The following is a 17,715-nucleotide window of genomic DNA, read 5'->3' as shown; positions in this document are numbered from 1 at the left end:
ATCTATTTATGTCAGTACCACACTGTCTTGATTACTACTTTATCCTCAGTCTTGAAATCAGGTAGTACAAGTTGTACCACTTTGTTCTTTTTTAAAGTTGTTTTGGCTAGCCTAAGTCCTTTCCATTTCCATTTACATTTTAGACTTCCAAGTTTTCAATTTTTATTTAGAAATTTTGATTAAGTTGGCATTTTTAATATTAAGTTTTGATTTTTTCTTGCTAGTAGAAATACATTTGGTTTTTGTATTAACTTGTATTATGCAACCTTACTAGATACATTTATTCTAGTAGCTTTTTTATAGATAGAGATAGTTATGATGTCTGCAGATAAAAATATTTTTACTTCTTCCTTTCCAATCTGATGTTTATTGTCTTTTTTTTTTTTTTTTTGCGGTACGCGGGCCTCTCACTACTGTGGCCTCTCCCGTTGCGGAGCACGGGCTCCAGACGCGCAGGCTCAGCAGCCATGGCTCACAGGCCCAGCCGCTCCGCGGCATGTGGGATCTTCCCAGACCGGGGCACGAACCCATGTCCCCTGCATCAGCAGGCGGACTCTCAACCACTGCGCCACCAGGGAAGCCCTATTTTCTTTTCTCTTGTTTATTGCACTGGATAGAATCTCCAGTACAATTTGAATAGAAATTATGAAAGTGGATGTTTTTATCTTGTTCTCAATCTTAGGGGAAAAGTATTCAGTCTTTGACCATTTAGTATATTTTGAGTTGTTTTTTTTGTTGTTGTTGTTCATGATCCCTCTGTTCGTAGTTTACTGAGAGTTTTTAAATCAGAAATGAATGTTGCATTTTGTCAAATGATTTTCTCTGTTTATCGAGAGGATCTTTTAAAAAAATTGTTAATATGATGAATTACATTGATTTTTAATTATTATATTAAATAATGATTGACTTTTAAATGTTAAATGAACCTTGCATTCCCAGGATAAACCTCATTTGGTTTTGAAGTATTAACCTTTTAATATATTGTTGGATTGATTTGCTAAATTCACGTTTATAATTTTTGCATTTATGTTCATGAGGGGTGTTGGTATAGAGTTTTCTTGTAATGTTTTTCTTAAGTTTTTAAACGACAGTTTCACTTTAAGGGCTATTCATATTATCTGTCACTTCTTGAGTGAGCTCTTCTAGTAATTTTGTCTTTAATGAAATTTGTCAGTGAACTATTTTTGCTTTTACTTCACTTTTCTTTTCACAGGGTGTAGAAATTTAGATTGACAGTTATTTTTTCCGTACTTTTAGGATGTCATTTCACTATCAACTCTATTACATTGTTTCTGACCAGAGTCTGCTGTTATTCTTAACCTTTGTTCTATGAAATGTGTGATTTTATTTTTATATACTTTTAAGTTTCTTCCCTTTATTACTGGTTTTAAGAAATTTGGTTGAGATGAATCCTACATGTTTCTTGTACTTGAGTCTTTTAAGCTTCTTGAATCTGTGGATTTATAGTTTTCATCAACTTTAGAAAACAATGTTGCCATTGTTTCTTCAAATATTTTTTTCTGTCTTCCCCCTCTCTTCTCTTCTTCAAGTAGGTATATATTAGAGTGTTTAAACTTATGCTGTCTGATGCTCTGTTCACTTTTTCTTTCAGCTTCCCCTGACCCCCATGTTTCTGTTTCAATAGTTTCTATTATTATGTCTTTAAGTTCACTTTTCAATGTCTAATCTGTTCTTAATCTCATCCAATGTATTTTTATGTCTAGAAGTTCAACTTGCATTTTTATTTACATTTTCCATGTCTTTTTATATATCCTCGGCTTTCCCCTAACTTTTGAACATATCAAGTATAGTTATATAAATGTTTTAATATCCTTGTCTACTAATTCTGTCATGTGTTTCATTTCTGATTTGTTTCATTTTATTCATTTTTTTAATGGGTCATTTTAAAATTCTTTTTGTGTGTCCAGTAATTTTTTTACCAGTTGCTTAAAATTGTGAATTTTACCTCGTCAGGTGCTTTAGATGTATTTGTACCCCTTTATGTATTCTTGAACTTAATTCTCCAACACAGTTATGTTAGTTGGAAAGTGATCCTTTCATTGCTTGTTTTAAAACTTCTTAGGTGAGACTCAAGCAGCCCGTAGCCTAGGGTTAATTTTGCCCCACTAGTAAAGCACTGTAACCAATACCCTTTGTACTAAACAAGATTTTACCACTTTGGTTGGTTAGAAAAGGAACTGTGTGTCAGCACCAGAGATTGTTCTGCCTGCGGCTTTCAGATGGATCTTTACTGAGCCTTAGACAGTGTACTGATGTGCATGTGCCAGACAGTAGTGTACTGAAGTCTTTGGAACAGGGGGCACTCTTAAAGCCTCAGGAGTTACCTCTCTGTAACTCTCACCTCTCCATGCAGCTATCTTCTCTCTCATGTAATGTGCTGTTAGAGTAAGCCTCACTGGCTTTCCCACATTCTAATATCTATCTCTTCAACTCAGACTGGGCTCTGTTTGACTTCTCCTTCTCCACACAGTAATCCAGAAACTCTCCAGGTAGTAAGATGAGGTGACAATCTTAGGGCTTATCTTGGTGGAGTTTTCTTTCTTCCTCCCTCCCTCCCTCCCTTCCTCCCTTCCTTCCTCCCTTCCTTCCTTCCTTCTTTCCTTCCTTCCTTCCTTCCTTCCTTCCTTCCTCTCTCTCTCTCTCTCCCCTCCCCTTCTCTCTCCCCCCTCCCTCTCTCCCCCCCTTTCTTTCTTTTCTCTCCCTCTTTCTCTCTCTCTAGCCCTCCCTCCCTTCCCTTCTCTTCCCTTCCTCTCCCCCTTTCTTTCCTTCTTTCTTTCCCTCCCTCCCTCCCTCCTTTCCTTTCCTTCCTTCCTGTGCCACCTTTTTGTCCATTACTTCATGTGTATTTTTTTTCCCTGGTGTTTTGGTTGTTTATATTGGGAAGTTATATCTGGTCTCTATTTTTCCATCAGGGCTGAAAACAGAGGTTCCTTCTCTTTCATTTTTGATTTATGATGAACTGTATTAAAAGATGACAGGGCTTCCCTGGTGGCACAGTGGTTAAGAGTCCGCCTGCTGATGCAGGGGACACGGGTTCGTGCCCCGGTCCGGGAAGATCCCACATGCCGCGGAGCGGCTGCTCATGAGCCATGGCCGCTGAGCCTCCACGTCCGGAGCCTGTGCTCCACGACGGGAGAGGCCACAACAGTGAGAGGCCTGCATACCGCTAAAAATAAAATAAAATAAAATAAAAGATGACAATTGGGCTGCGTCATTATCATAGATTACTTTTGAATTTTATTAAATAGTAAAACATTAATGTTAAATTTCTTATAGGTACTTTCATAGAAATGAAAATATATGTCTCTTCTTTTAAATTGGTAGAGCAGTTTATCTAGAAATAAAATATAGTGTAGTTAAGTTTATATATTTATCAGTTCTTAGTTTGCACTCAGTATGTTTTATATTTTGGTATGATTTTTAAAATATAAAGATTTTAGTAAGATATAGAAAGAATACAAGAAAATGGTGTTACTAACCAGTTTGTTTTTGTCTATCCCAAAGATAAATATAAATGGAGGTTTATCTGATAATGTGTGTTAATCAAAATAATGTTAATCTTTTACATCACTGTTGTATGCTACTCAGTGGGTGAGCTATTCCCTACACACTCTTTGATTCAATGAGTAACATACAACAGTGATGTAAAAAGGTAGACATTTGCCAGCCAGTGGCTTGGTTTTCACTTTTATCATATAGACATCTAAAACTTGGATATAATATTTTTCCTATTAATTTTTTCTACTAGTTTTGTCTAAACGAAAAGTTATTCCTTATATCAAGTTCAAGAAGATGTTATTTTCTTCTAAGATTTTTAAAGTTTTGTTTTTGAGATTCTTTTTCTCTAAAACTAGAAACTTTCCTTGTAATTTTTAGCAAAGATAATTGCATGTTTGGATTTTTTTTTCTAATTTATATGAGCAAGATAAATATTGCCTGATAATTCCTTTGCTGGGATATTTAGATGGAATATTTTTTAAATGTCTTTAGAGTCTTAGATTAATGATACTAAATGTTACTTTTCTTTCCCAGATTAGAAATCATTTTTCAATACCACTTTATGTTTATGGAGGGGACACCTTATTGGGAACGGCTTCACCTGGAAGTGAATTTAACATACCATTAGCATCTTACCGGTGATTTTTTTCTTTATCCTTTTGTTTGCCCTAAGGTCTCTTATACACTTTTTAGTTTCTGATTTAGTAGTGATATCTATCTTTAAGTTATCAAACCATGATCAAATTTATCTTGTTAATATCTCATCTAACTTATTTAAGTTTCGGCACTCTTAGAAGATTTTTTTAAAGAAATATTATTTAACTTAATGTATATAATGTATATCCTATAAATTATCTATGCTTTCACTAGTAAATATAAATTACATGCTTGCAATATAACTATCATGGCCATAGTCGTATATATTTATGATTTTTAAAAAATTTCTTACTGAGCATGAGTAGTGGCTTCTAGATTTATTTACACTATTATGAAGTGATTTTTACTTTTCTAGGGTTTTATGATAGAATTTTTAAGAAATTTCTTTAGAAAATGTAAAATATTTTATCTTTTAATCTACATATTTATCTATTAATTGTTCATTGATAGAATTGTAATGTAAATAGAGGTAGACAGTTGATCCTTCAACAACATGTGGGTTAGAGGTGCTGACGCCCATGTAGTCAAAAATATACATTCAGTTGTCCCTCAGTATCCATAGAGGATTGTTTCCAGGACCCACTGCAGATACCAGAATCCTTGGGTGCTCAAGTGCCATAGTCAGTCCTCCACACCTCTATTTCCACATCCATGGATTCAACCAACTGCTAGTCATCAAGTACTTTATTTGCTGAAAAATGTCTGCTTATGAATGGACCCGTGTAGTTCAAACCCGTGTTGTTCAAGGGTCAGCTGTATAGTACATATAAAATCTTTTATGTATTAAGAAAGGACTATTAAAATTGTAACAGTACTAATGATGGGCTAGTTTCTTAATCATAGGCTTAATATTACAAACAAGTATTATTATTATTTAGGATATTTAATCTGGAATTGAAGATAATCTCTTTTAGGGAGATTAAGCTCTCTTGGAGAATAAAAACTTCCTCAGAATAAGCATCATAGCTTGTTAAGTACCATTTCACAACACACTCTAGACATGGACCTTTAGACCTGTGCTACAAAAGGATGGAGGCAAAATTACAAGCAGTGCTAAAATATTCCTCACCTCTATTTATTCTGCCCCATACGTAGGAGTTCAAGATTGGGTCCCTAATGCTTAGAAGACAGCCTAGCAGCTTTAGGCACATATTTTCAGAGAGTAGACCTGCTCACCTTAATGAGTGTTTTATTGCCTAGACCTTCTAACCCTAATGAGTTTTATTGCTTAGTTCAGACTTGCTGAGGGAAAGAGTTATGTTGTCTAGAGAACAACCACAAAATAGTTGTTTATAGTATCTGACCTTGTTCTAGAGAGGATTTGGGGTGGGTTATAAGAGTAGATTAAAAAGTAGCATGTAAGATATGTTCAAAAGTTTCTGTGAGGAAATCCATTTTGTCCTTGGATAATAAAAGTTAATGACACTCTGCTTTATTTTTAGTAAATATTACTATATATTTTGTGTTTCTGTCCATAGAAGAGAAAAGTTAGGCCATTAGAGTATCTTTACACTTTTTTGTTCAAGGCTAAATATTTGTTACATGAAAGTTAATCTATCTTAATTAGAATTATTAATGACTGACTAGCTTGGATTTCACATTAGATATTCTTCTAATCTAATGCTTAGATATAGATACTCATATTTAAGATGTGAGGTCTTAAATTAACAAATGGATATCATTCTGTAGAATTTAGGTATACTTATTCTTAAGTTTAATTCATTTAGCAAGTATTTACCAAGTGTTTGTTGTGTGGAAGGCACTACTGTAGGATGCCAAGAGGAATTGGCATGGCTATTCTGCTTGAGAGATTGATATATAGGTACAGAAAGTAGAAAACAATGGGTTGTTGAGAATCACAGAAAAAGTTTTAGTTGCAGAAAACTATGAAAAGGAAAGAAGGGATTAATGATTAACTCCTGAGAGACGTACATGAATTGTAGTTAAAATATAATAATGTGGAGATTAGTGGGGAAGGGCAATCTTAAATGGAAGGAATTGCATAACAAAGATAAGGAGGCATGAATGCACAGGATTTGTACAGGTCTATAAAAGACTAGGGGTTTGCCTGAATGTAGTGTGCATGTTGGAATATGAAATTTGAAAGGTTAAGTCCACATTGGGATAGTTGCTCGCTCATTGTCTTGCCCCATTTATATAAATTTTATCTTCATCTTTAATATCTATTTCTTTCTTCCTCTCTCAGAACATTTGGTGTTCTTCTGTTTTAAGACCATTTAATGCATCAGCTCTTCTCACTCAAAACCTCTTGCCATTGATCATCTGTCTCTCATGTTTTCTCTTCATTCATTTCTTAAACTTTCCTTTAACCTTGCATATGTCTCTAGTTCAGCTCTACCCTTCAGAAACAAAGCTTTTGGGGAAAATTGTGACCTCTGGAAAACACTCTGCAGCCAGTCTAGAAAGAGTTAACCACACTCTTCATGCCCTTAGTCTTCAGTATACATCTGGGTTTTTTTTGAGGGGGGGTACCTATCACAGTGCAGTAGTTATCTTTTAACATTACATTTCCCATGTGATTGGTATCTCCTTAAGAGTAAAGAATGACTTACTCATTTGTTCATTTTCAGTTTTACCTTCTCATTGGTAAATAATAGTCCAATAAATGTCTTGATGGAAAAAAAATGAAATTTCAGAGAGAATGTAGAAGTAAAATAGGCTAAATCTGATAACTGATTTTACAGGTAACTATATCTATGTATGTAAGGGGGGAATAAGGAAGAGTTAATATTATTTTATAGTCCAGAGTGCCAATAGCTGGAAGTTCCTGAAAAAAGGACACACAGAGAAGTGGGTGTGGAGGGTTCAGAGTTCAATTTAGCAATTTAAGGCACCATCCGACATCATTACAGAAATATGTAGTAGATATTTAAAATTTTGGGGACTAGAGCTTAAGAAAACAATCACAGCTAGAGATAGTATTGACACTTGTCACACAGTAAGGGATAGTGTCACAATTATAGGTAATTAGTTTTACAAGTATAAAAATACTTAAGTGTTTATACTTGGACACACCTTAGGTTTAAAAAATTATTAAACCCAAAGTACATTTGCAATGTAAACAAAGAATGTGATTTTTAAATATAAGGATTAATCATATGTGACACCTAATAATTTTATTACTGTCTTCTTACAACCACTTCTGCAACTATGCTCAACATTTCTGTAAAGCTAAGTATCTATTGAAAGCTTTCATTTGATTAACCTTGAATACCCGGTGATTAATTTTTCAGTAGAAATATATTTTTGCTTCACAAACTCAATCATGGTATGTACTTGGGACCACATATTCCAGGAAAGCCAACTTCTTTAAGTTAAGTGTTTAAGTCACAGCTGTATGTGTGTGTTTTGCATATATGACGGGTATGATTACGTATTTTCTGTGAGAAACCAGTTATTATCTTGTAAACATACTTCTAAGACAGCAAGTTTGTAAGAAAAATATTCTTCTCTTGGAAGCCAAATAACTTGATTGGTTTCCAGAAAGTTAAGATGGAAATTGGTATCTGTATATCTATCTTACCTATCTCTAAGAAGAATGTGAAAATATAAAAATTTATTACAATAGTATGGAGGGAGATAATTTCATTGTTCTAAAGCTGTAATCAAACAATTAAACATGTATTTTCTTTTAAAGCATTTTAAAATGTATTTTTTAATCTTTTATGTAGATCACTCCTTTCCCTGAAGCCAGAAGATGAGGACTATCAAATGTGTGAAGGAATTGATTTTGAAGAAATTATAAAAAATGATGGCACTTTTCTCAAGAAGCAATGTAGATCTATAAACCCTTCCAAGAAGCCATTTATCATTAATATTGTCCCAGAAAAAGATAATTTGACATCTGTGTCAGTGTATTCAGAAGATGGTTGGGACTTACCATATATAATGCATTTGTGGCCACCTATTCTACTCCGAAATCTTCTTCCTTACAAAATTGCTTATTATATAGAGGTATTCTGGAATTTTTTAATGCCCTCCTGTCTTTGATTTTGTAGCTTTAGTTATTTAAAGTTATGAACAATAAAACAATGTTTTAAAATTCTAATAAAAATTATAGTACTGGTGAATAGACAGTACAGATATTCTTCAAATGGAAAAGAAATGTTTCAGTCATGTTATATGAAAGAAGATTAAAAAAATTTTTTTTCCACTGATTTACCTTGGGAATCTGGTTACTAAGTTGAATATAATTCATACACACAAATATGATATGCCATTTTAAAAATCATTTATGAAAGTAATAGATATTCCTGTAGAAAATTTTAGAAAATAAAGATTATTAAGATTGTCTATAATCACATTATCTGAAGGTAGCACTTCTGATGAAGTTATCATTTCAGTTCTAAAATATATATTTTTCAGTCTTTTCCATGCATGTATATTTCATGTATATTTAAAAGATGGATACTAACTTTTCAAACATGTATGAGAATTAGTATTAAAATGATAGTACTAGACTTAAAACTTGCTACATTGTATTATTCTTGTGCTAGTTTTCTAAAAGGATTTTATGCCCTATAAAGATGCTTTTTCTTTTAAATACTCTTTGTTTTAAGGTATTACATCTGATTCCTTCCTGTTGCTGTAACAGGAATCTCTCCATCTTAGGATTTTAAGTAAATATTCCATTTGCCATTGCTTGTCAAATATAAGAAAGTAGTTCTTCATTGTAGTATATTATTTGTTTTATTGCAGTCTTTTAATTATTAATTATTGGGATTTACTCTGTTTACACTTTTCTGTTAAATTTTTTTCGGAGTGGGGGAGTGAACACATCTATGGTTTAAGAATATCTGTTTTCCATATGGTTGACAGATAACATAGTGGTTAAGAATTTACACTTTGCTGTCAGATAGATTTGAGATTGAATCCTACCTCTATCGCTTACTAGTGCTATGTCTTTAGGTAAGCTAATTTCTAAATCATTTGTCCAAGCCTATAAAAGGGGGATAGTAATAAAACTTTCATGATTGGGATATGGTGAAATCAAATTAAATAATGTTTGTAAAGGACTTAGCACAGTGCCTGACAGGCATATGGTTCCCATTTATTTACCTCTCTAGCACCACCAGCACTACTCTTCTATTTTGTGGAACATGTCAAGTATTGATAGCTTACCTTGTTTTTGCTTTAAGTAATTTAAAATCTTAAGGTGAAGAGATTCCCATGTTATAACAGGAGGGAACCAGATTAGAGTTGCTGGAAAAACAGGTGAAATACCCAGATGGAATGTCTATCTATGTTGCATTTTAATAGAACTTTTAACTTGATGCTTTTAGGGATCACATTCTGTTTGCTAGTTTCCAAAGGATATGATCACTTTTTAGAAAGACAGTTTAGCTGCGGTGTGGAAAAGGGCTTAGAGGAGATAAGAGCAGTTAGGAGACTCTTAAAGGGAGAGGTTACAGTGACATGAACTAAGGTAATGCAAGTGTGAGTGGAGAGAAATGAACAGTTTTGAAAGCTACGTAAGATTCAGTATAAACAGTGATTGGAAATGGGTTATGAGAGTTTGTTAAAAATCAAAAATGGGAGTTAGTAGGGATTGCTTATTTTGGATTACATACATTTTTCATTATTTTGTAGTTTTTACAACTAAAATCACTAGTGGATAAGATTTTTGTTTTACTAATTATAGTGTTTTATAATCTTCATTAGTGCCAGCAGAATTTCACACTATATTATTTTATTTTATTTTCACAATAGTCCTTTGAAGTAGATCATTTAGACCATTTTACAAATACAGTAACTCAAATCTCAATTTATAGAAATTTATACAGTTGACAGAGTTAGAACATGAACATAAGTCTTCTTTTTCTGACAGAGGTATTTCAGAATCATTTGTATAGCATTTGGAATCATTAAATAGAATATTTTGGTGTATTATTCTGAAACATTAAAAATTTACTGTATTTTTTTTTTTATTATAGGGCACTGAACATAGAGTTTTTACTCTACATGAAGGCCATTCAGCCCAGATTTGTACTGTACAGTTGGATAAAGCCAGGCTGCATTTAAAATTACTTGACTATCTTAATCATGATTGGAAAAGTGAATATCATATAAAACCTAATCAACAAGATATTAGTTTCATCAGTTTTACTTGTGTTACAGAAATAGAAAAGACTGATTTAGATATTGCTATCCATGTGACTTATAATACTGGCCAGACAGTTATGGCATTTCATAGTCCTTACTGGATGGTCAATAAAACTGGTCGAATGTTACAGTATAAAGCAGATGGAATTCATCGAAAGCATCCACCTAATTATAAAAAGCCAGTTCTCTTTTCTTTTCAGCCAAAGCACTTTTTTAATAACAATAAGGTATGTGAAGTTTTTTTGACTTTCATTCTTTATCTACTTATCACTCCTTTTTGTTTGTTTAGAAGAATAAAATATTATGAAATAGGTAGAAATAACATTTGTGAAATATTTGAGGTTAAAAAGATTAAAATTTAGTCTTGGGAAGGGTTTAGTGTATTAACAGTATAATATTAGTTTAGGCTAAAAAGCAAAAAATATATCAACTTAGGTAGGAATTTTTAAAGGTACCTAAATACTAATATATTTGAAATATTTTTTTCTAGGTTCAGCTTATGGTAACTGATAGTGAATTGTCAGATCAGTTTTCAATTGATACTGTTGGTAGTCACGGAGCTGTTAAATGTAAGGGCCTGAAAATGGAATATCAAGTGAGTTCATCTTATGCTCATCAGGAAATTTTTTTTAAGCTCTACTGAGTACTTAATTTTTATCAGGATGTTATGATAATGGAATAGCTTTTGAAATGTTGCTATTTTTTTTTCCTGTAGGTTGGTGTCACTATAGATCTTAGCAGTTTTAACATTACCAGAATTGTCACCTTTACACCCTTTTTTTTGCTTAAAAACAAAAGTAAATATCGTATATCAGTGGCTGAAGAGGGAAGTGATAAATGGCTCTCTCTTGATTTGGAGCAGGTGGGTAGATGAATTTCAAAAAGGTACCTCTTTAGATTTTCATTTTTCCTTGAAGTTTGATACATGAAATCACTATGTAATGTTCTAACTCTCCACCCCCACCTCCCAATTTTGTTTCAGTTCCATGAACATTTGAGTATTTATTTGTACCAGAATAAACCAAGTAAATAATTTAATTATTAAAATCCGAACATTGTCATCTAGGAATGTGTTGCTTGATAATAGAGGTAGACATTTAATAATTACTAACCAAATGTCGTTAAATATGGAAGTAGAAGACTGGGTAAAGTATAAATGCAGCAAAGAGAAGGAAATTATTTATTCTCTTTAGGAAGCTGTTAGAGATGCCTGTATAGGGTAGGTTAAGCTAGTTATTTTAGGAAGACAGTAGTGTCTTAGGAATGAAATTTTGATTCTACTCTATCTGTAGCTATTAGGTCTCTGGGTAAGAGCTTTCTGAAAGACTGTCTGAGGTTAATAGAATACTTCTGAAGAAATTTTATTTTAAGTATGTTAGGATTATTAGAGAAGTGTTTGCTATTTTTATTCATTATGCCTTTTTGCTTTGAAACCATCTTTCTGGAATCATTCTTCTTGATGTACCATCCTTTGGCATTTCCTTTAGAGCTGATTTGGAGGTAAATACCATCAGTTTGTGTTTATCCATAAAAGTTTTAATCATCACCTTTCTTTTATGATACTTTTTCTTGATAATCAATTCTATTTTTTTCTACATGTTGTAGCATTTATTATATTCTGGCTTCCATTTTTGTTGAAAATTCTGCTGTGATTCTGTCATTTCTCTGGAGGTTATCTTTCCTTTTTCTCTAGCTGCCTTCACAGTTTTCTCTCTGTCTTTGATGTTCTGCAGTCATACTACTGTTTGTCTGCATGTGGGTTCCTTTGATATATCCTGCTTGAGATACTTTATTCCTAGACCTGTAGATTAATATATTTCATACCTTCTGTAAAATTTGCAGCTATTGTCTCTTTAAATACTACCTCTCCTCTTCGTCCATTTCCTCTTTCTGGGTCTTTAATCAGATTCGTTCTAGAACTTCATATTCTTTCTTCCATATATCCTATTATCTTTTTTATATTTTCTATCTGTATAACTCTTTGCTTCATTCTGGATAAATTCTACATATATATTTTCATAGATTTTCACTTTTACTATATATATTATACAGTGTGTATATATATATATATATATATATATATATATATGCTATTTGAGCCTTCAACTGAGTTTTTTTTTTTTTGCGGTATGCGGGCCTCTCACTGTTGTGGCCTCTCCCATTGCAGAGCACAGGCTACGGACGCGCAGGCGCAGCGGCCATGGCTCACGGGCGCAGCCGCTCCGCGGCATGTGGGATCTTCCTGGACTGGGGCACGAACCCGTGTCCCCTGCATTGGCAGGCAGACTCTCAACCACTGCGCCACCAGGGAAGCCCCAACTGAGTTTTTTATTTGAATAATTACATTTCTCATTTCTAGAAGGTGTACCTTTTTTCATGTTTGCCTGTTTGTTCGTTCTTTCAACAGTATTTATTGTGTGTACTCCTTATGTGCCTTGTGATATATCTTTTAACAAAACCACAAGTACCTGTCCTTGTGTAGTTTACATTTCAGTGGGAGTGTAGGGAAATCATTAAATGGATAATACTATAGTCAACGAGTAAAATACATAGTATGTTTAAAGGTGACAGGTCTAATAGGGAAAAAGGAAATAAGACAGGCTAAGAGGTGTTAAGAGTTCTAATGAGCAAGAAGTGGGCTATAATTTTACATAAGGTGGTCAAGGATAGGACTTACTGAGGTCACATTTGAACAAACTTGGAGAAAATGTGAGAGGTACACTTGTCAAGAGTTCAGCTGAGTTGGAGCTGAGATGCCAGGTACAGGAATAGCTGATAAAGACAACAAGCTAAAATGAAAGTAACACTCAGGACTTTAATTACTTACTGCAATAGTATAAGTAAGAGGCTAAACTGAAGAAAGCACCACCTCCCCTTGTACCATTTTTCCTATGGAACAACGTTAGTTAGGGGTGAGGTGGATCAGTGAGGGTAGTGTCATTGTCGGGGAGCCCTGAACAAATAGCTCTTACTGTTTTATGGATCTGGGGGTGGCAGAAAACAAAGGGGAAGGGCTAGGAATGGAAAAGTACTGAGCACCAAGTCAGAGTAGAGAAAAAGCATCTTGAAGTTCCGCCTCTCTCCTTGATAAAGAGGTGTTGCAGAGATTCTTGAGGAAGGCCTCTGCCAAAGGCCCTGGTAAAGAGGCCTCTGGACAAAGATGCCTGTAGTAGGAATGCAGATATTTGTAAGGGCATGGCTAGAAGTGGGGGCTGAGTTCTTGAGAATGCAGTGCGCTGGCTGTGCACCTAGTCTGGTATGGGGAGGGCAGCTTTGCCCTGTGAGACCTGCCAGATAAAGGTAAAGCCTTTGTAATTACCAGTGGTCTGACCTGAAAAATTGCATATAGGTTTTTAGCCAGGAGCTGGACCCCTCAGCAGTGTGGATATCTGGGGAAAGAGCATTAAAGAGAAAGGATCAGCCAGGGTAGGTGCCCTAAAATGGGAGAATATTTGGCATGGTTGAAGGATAGCAAAAGGGGCCGATATTATTGGAGAGGGAAAAGCATTTAGAAGAGAACAAGACATAACAGTGATAAAGAGTAATCATGCAGGACTTTGTGACACAAAACTTTGTGAATTACAAGGATTTTAACTTTTGCTCTGAGTGAAATGGAGAGAGCTATTGGAGGGCTCTGAACAGTGATTAAACACAGTATACTCTCAATAAATATTTGTTGAATGAGTACAGATTTTCTTTGGCAGATGTTTCATATGTGCTCATTAAGTCTGTGGACTCTTGGTTTGTTGGATGTAGAGCTCTCTATGTATCTAGATGCCAAATTATAACTGCAGCTTTGTTTTACTCTATGTATTTTCTAGGTATATCTTTTTCCATACTTTTATTTACAGTAGTTCTATGTCTTGCGTTATATGTCAATTGCAGATAAGATTATTGGGTCTTCTCTTTTTAAAAACCTAATCTGTAGCTTCTGTCTTCCAACAGTTAGCTTATATTTACAGTAATTGCAATTACAAATGCATTAGGACTTATTTTTTATTTTACTTTTTGTTATCAATTTCAGCTTTTCTCTTTTTTTAACATTTATTTAAGCTTCTGTCTTCCAACAGTTAGTTTATATTTACAGTAATTACAATTACAAATGCACAACAACTTATTTTTTATTTTACTTTTGTTGCCAACTTCAGCTTTTCTCTTTTCTGTTTTTTTTTGTTTGTTTGTTTTGTTTTTTAACATTTATTTATTTATTTTGGCTGCGCCGGGTCTTAGTTGCAGCATGTGGGATCTTTGTTGCAGCATGTGGTCTTATAGTTGTGGCATGCAGACTTCTTAGTTGAGGCATGCATGTGGGTCTAGTTCCCCAACTAGGGATCAAACCCAGGCCCCCTGCATTGGGAGCCCAGAGTCTTACCCACTGGACCACCAGGGAAGTCCCTCAGCTTTTCTTAAGATAAATTTCTTTTGCTAATTTAAAATCTTCACATTTTAATTTTGGCTTACAGTAGTCAACCTTAACTTAAAATGCATATTTATGATTATTAGCAGTGTTGATTTGTAAGGAAGGCTTACAAATAAGCAAGGCTTGAGGGTTTTCAGAGAGCACATCGTTTTTAGTCTTCTCAGTTCCTCCTGGGAAATATGCTTGGATTAGTATTGCTACTGTTTTGACTCCCAGATAAGTTTCCACTGGGTTGCAAGAAGCCTCAAGTGGGAATTTTCTCAGCCTGTTATAGCCTTAACCATGTCCCATGTCTAGTTCCATTAATTACTTTTCATGGTTGAATAAAACTGACTTTATCAAGCTAAGGCACTAGACTCTAACATCTAGCTTCTTCTACATTGCCCTCAGGTCATATGGTGATGATCATGATGAGCACATGAGCAGTCTCATTGAATTGTGTGAAGTTACCAGCCTGGTCAGAGTAGGATCACACTAAGACCTGATTTACATAATAATTTACAGACAAGGCTGGCTCTCCATTCCTGTTCTTTTAGCTCTTTTCTTTGTTTCCAGCTCCTGTTGTCTGGTCTTCTTTCTGGGTGCATTGACTGTCTCCTATTCCGTTAGTCTGGTTTCCAGATCACTGATGTCCAGGTGGTTTCTTAAGATTTTGAGCCTGTTTTCTATTCTGAACTTTAGATACTTCTCTTGGTTTTTGCTTTTGTTTTTTGCTTTTTTAATCCTTATTTGACTTCCAGGACTCTGGATTTAATATATGTCCTGACTTGACATTTGTGTGTACTTTGACTACTGCTTAATTACTAAGTGATGCCCACAACCCAATTATAACTTTTAGTAACTGAACATTCCCCTGTTTTAAACTGATCACTTGGCTCAGTTTACTTACTTTTTTTCAATCCATCTCTAGATCTGGACCACACTAACGCCTCTTCACAGCACTCTATCAATAGCTCTTCAACTTACTACCCATTACTGCTTGTGTTCAAAGTGCCCCCAAGTGGCACCCCATCTTGAAGTCAGCAGTTTATAGCTAAGCAGTCCAGTAACCAGAGCAGTGTTGAAAGAGGTTTAAGACTATTTTAAGTTTACTCTGATGGGTTTATTAAAATGATAAAGGTCTTTATGGTGAAGTCAGTTTTACTTAAATAAATGTATGTAATATATGTTTTAGTGTATCCCCTTTTGGCCTGAGGATGCTTCTAATAAACTTCTTATTCAAGTTGAAAGAAGTGAAGGCTCTCCCAAAAAGATACATTTTAACAAGCAAGAAAGTTGTATTTTATTGCATCTGGATAATGAGGTAAGTGATTCTTTTGTGTGTGTAGTTAGAGAAGCTAATATATACTTACTAATTTTTTTTTATTAAATGATTTTTTTTGTTTGTTTCACCAAAAATGAACAAACATTTCTCTTTGCAAAGGGAAAAAGTTCTAAAAGGAAGCAAGAGACATAAAACAATTTAACTGTTATATGGAAAGTTAGAGCAGGGGTCCCCAACCCAGGGGCCATGGACTGGTACTGGTCCTTGGCCTGTTAGGAACCAGGCCGCACAGCAGGAGGTGAGTGGCAGGTGAGCGAGCAAAGCTTCATGTGCCGCTCCCCATGGCTCACATTACTGACCGAACCATCGCTCACACTACTGTCTGAACATTCCCCCCTCCCCGCCGCCGTTGGGGACTGCTGAGTTAAAGTGCCTGGAATGCTACAATATACCACATCTTGAATTTGACCCATCTGTATATGATAATTGAGAGTCATGGTTTTCCAGAAATGCAGTGTAAAATCCTGAATTACTTTCCAAATCATCAAAAAATATATTAAGTTATGAATAGTTTTTATTATTAAATGTTATTGGTTAATATTCTTTGGACAATGATCACATTAGAGAATATTTTCTTTCCCTTTTTCTAGCTTGGAGGTATCATAGCAGAAGTTAATTTGGCTGAGCATTCTACAGTTATTGCATTTTCAGATTATCGTGATGGAGCAGCTCCATTCCTGTTAATAAATCACACCAAGAATGACATTGTTCAGTATAAGCAAAGGTAAGAAGATTATTACAAATACAGTATCCCCTGATTTTAGCAGAGTCTAGCTGCTGAGACATTGACTTTATGATAATTTCCTAAGAGTATAAACACCGTTAATGGCATTATGGCCATGTAAAACAATGTCCTCATTAAAAAAAAAAAGTATACTGAAGTATGTAGGGTTAAAACTGACTTGAGATCTATAATTTACTTTTTTAAAAATTCCAACATAATTAACATATGAGTTTCAGGTGTCCAACATAATGATTCAATATTTGTATATATTGTAAAATCATCACCACTATAAGTCTAGTTAATATCCATCACCAAACACAGTTAAGATTTTTTTTTCTTGTGATGAGAACTTTTAAGATTTACTCTCTTAGCAACGTTCACACATACAGTAGAGTATTATTAACTATAGTCACCATGCTGTACCTCGCATTCCCCATGATTTATACATTTTATAACTGGAAGTTTGTGCCTTTTGACCACCTTCACTCATTTCATCCACCCCAACCCTGCCTCTAGCAACTGCCAATCTGTTCTCTGTATCTGTGTGTTTGGTTTTTTTGGTTGTTTTCTTTTTTCTTTTTTTGTTTTTTTTTAGATTCCACATATAAGTGAGATGATACAGTATCTGTCTTTCTCTGACTTGTTTCACTTAGCATAATGCCATTAAGGTCCATCCATGTTGTCTCAAATGGCAAGATTTCTTTATGGCTGAATAATATTTCATTTTATATATACCACATTTTCTATATTCATCAATGGACAGTTAGGTTGTTTCCATGTCTTGGTGATTATAAATAATGCTGCAGTGAACATGCATATAATTCTTGAATTAGTGTTTTCATTTCCTTTGAACAGATAATCCAGCTGCTGGATCACATGTTCTGTTTTTAGTTTTTTGAGAAACCTCCATACTATTTTCCATAGTGGCTGCACCAATTTACATTCCCA

General features: G+C 34.4%; 1 protein-coding gene across 3 annotated transcripts in view; it reads left to right on the top strand.

Moving 5' to 3' along the window:
* Positions 1 to 17,715, top strand: part of VPS13A (vacuolar protein sorting 13 homolog A) — a 237,350-nt gene that overhangs the window by 163,664 nt on the left and 55,971 nt on the right. For all 3 annotated transcript variants that reach the window (XR_003432630.1, XR_003432629.1, XM_027105654.1), the window contains exons 46-52: positions 4,054 to 4,157; positions 7,869 to 8,151; positions 10,131 to 10,526; positions 10,790 to 10,894; positions 11,015 to 11,161; positions 15,894 to 16,022; positions 16,634 to 16,767. Coding sequence is in view for 1 of the 3 variants with exons in the window: in XM_027105654.1 (XP_026961455.1) it covers positions 4,054 to 4,157; positions 7,869 to 8,151; positions 10,131 to 10,526; positions 10,790 to 10,894; positions 11,015 to 11,161; positions 15,894 to 16,022; positions 16,634 to 16,767 (1,298 nt within the window). In the remaining 2 variants the exon portion in view is untranslated. The remainder of the gene's footprint in view (positions 1 to 4,053; positions 4,158 to 7,868; positions 8,152 to 10,130; positions 10,527 to 10,789; positions 10,895 to 11,014; positions 11,162 to 15,893; positions 16,023 to 16,633; positions 16,768 to 17,715) is intronic.

The sequence above is a fragment of the Aethalodelphis obliquidens genome, unplaced genomic scaffold, assembly GCF_003676395.1.
Source record: "Aethalodelphis obliquidens isolate GAN/ISIS:26980383/991018 unplaced genomic scaffold, ASM367639v1 scaffold7, whole genome shotgun sequence".
NCBI lineage: Eukaryota > Metazoa > Chordata > Mammalia > Artiodactyla > Delphinidae > Aethalodelphis > Aethalodelphis obliquidens.
This window is presented reverse-complemented; position numbering and strand designations above follow the sequence as displayed.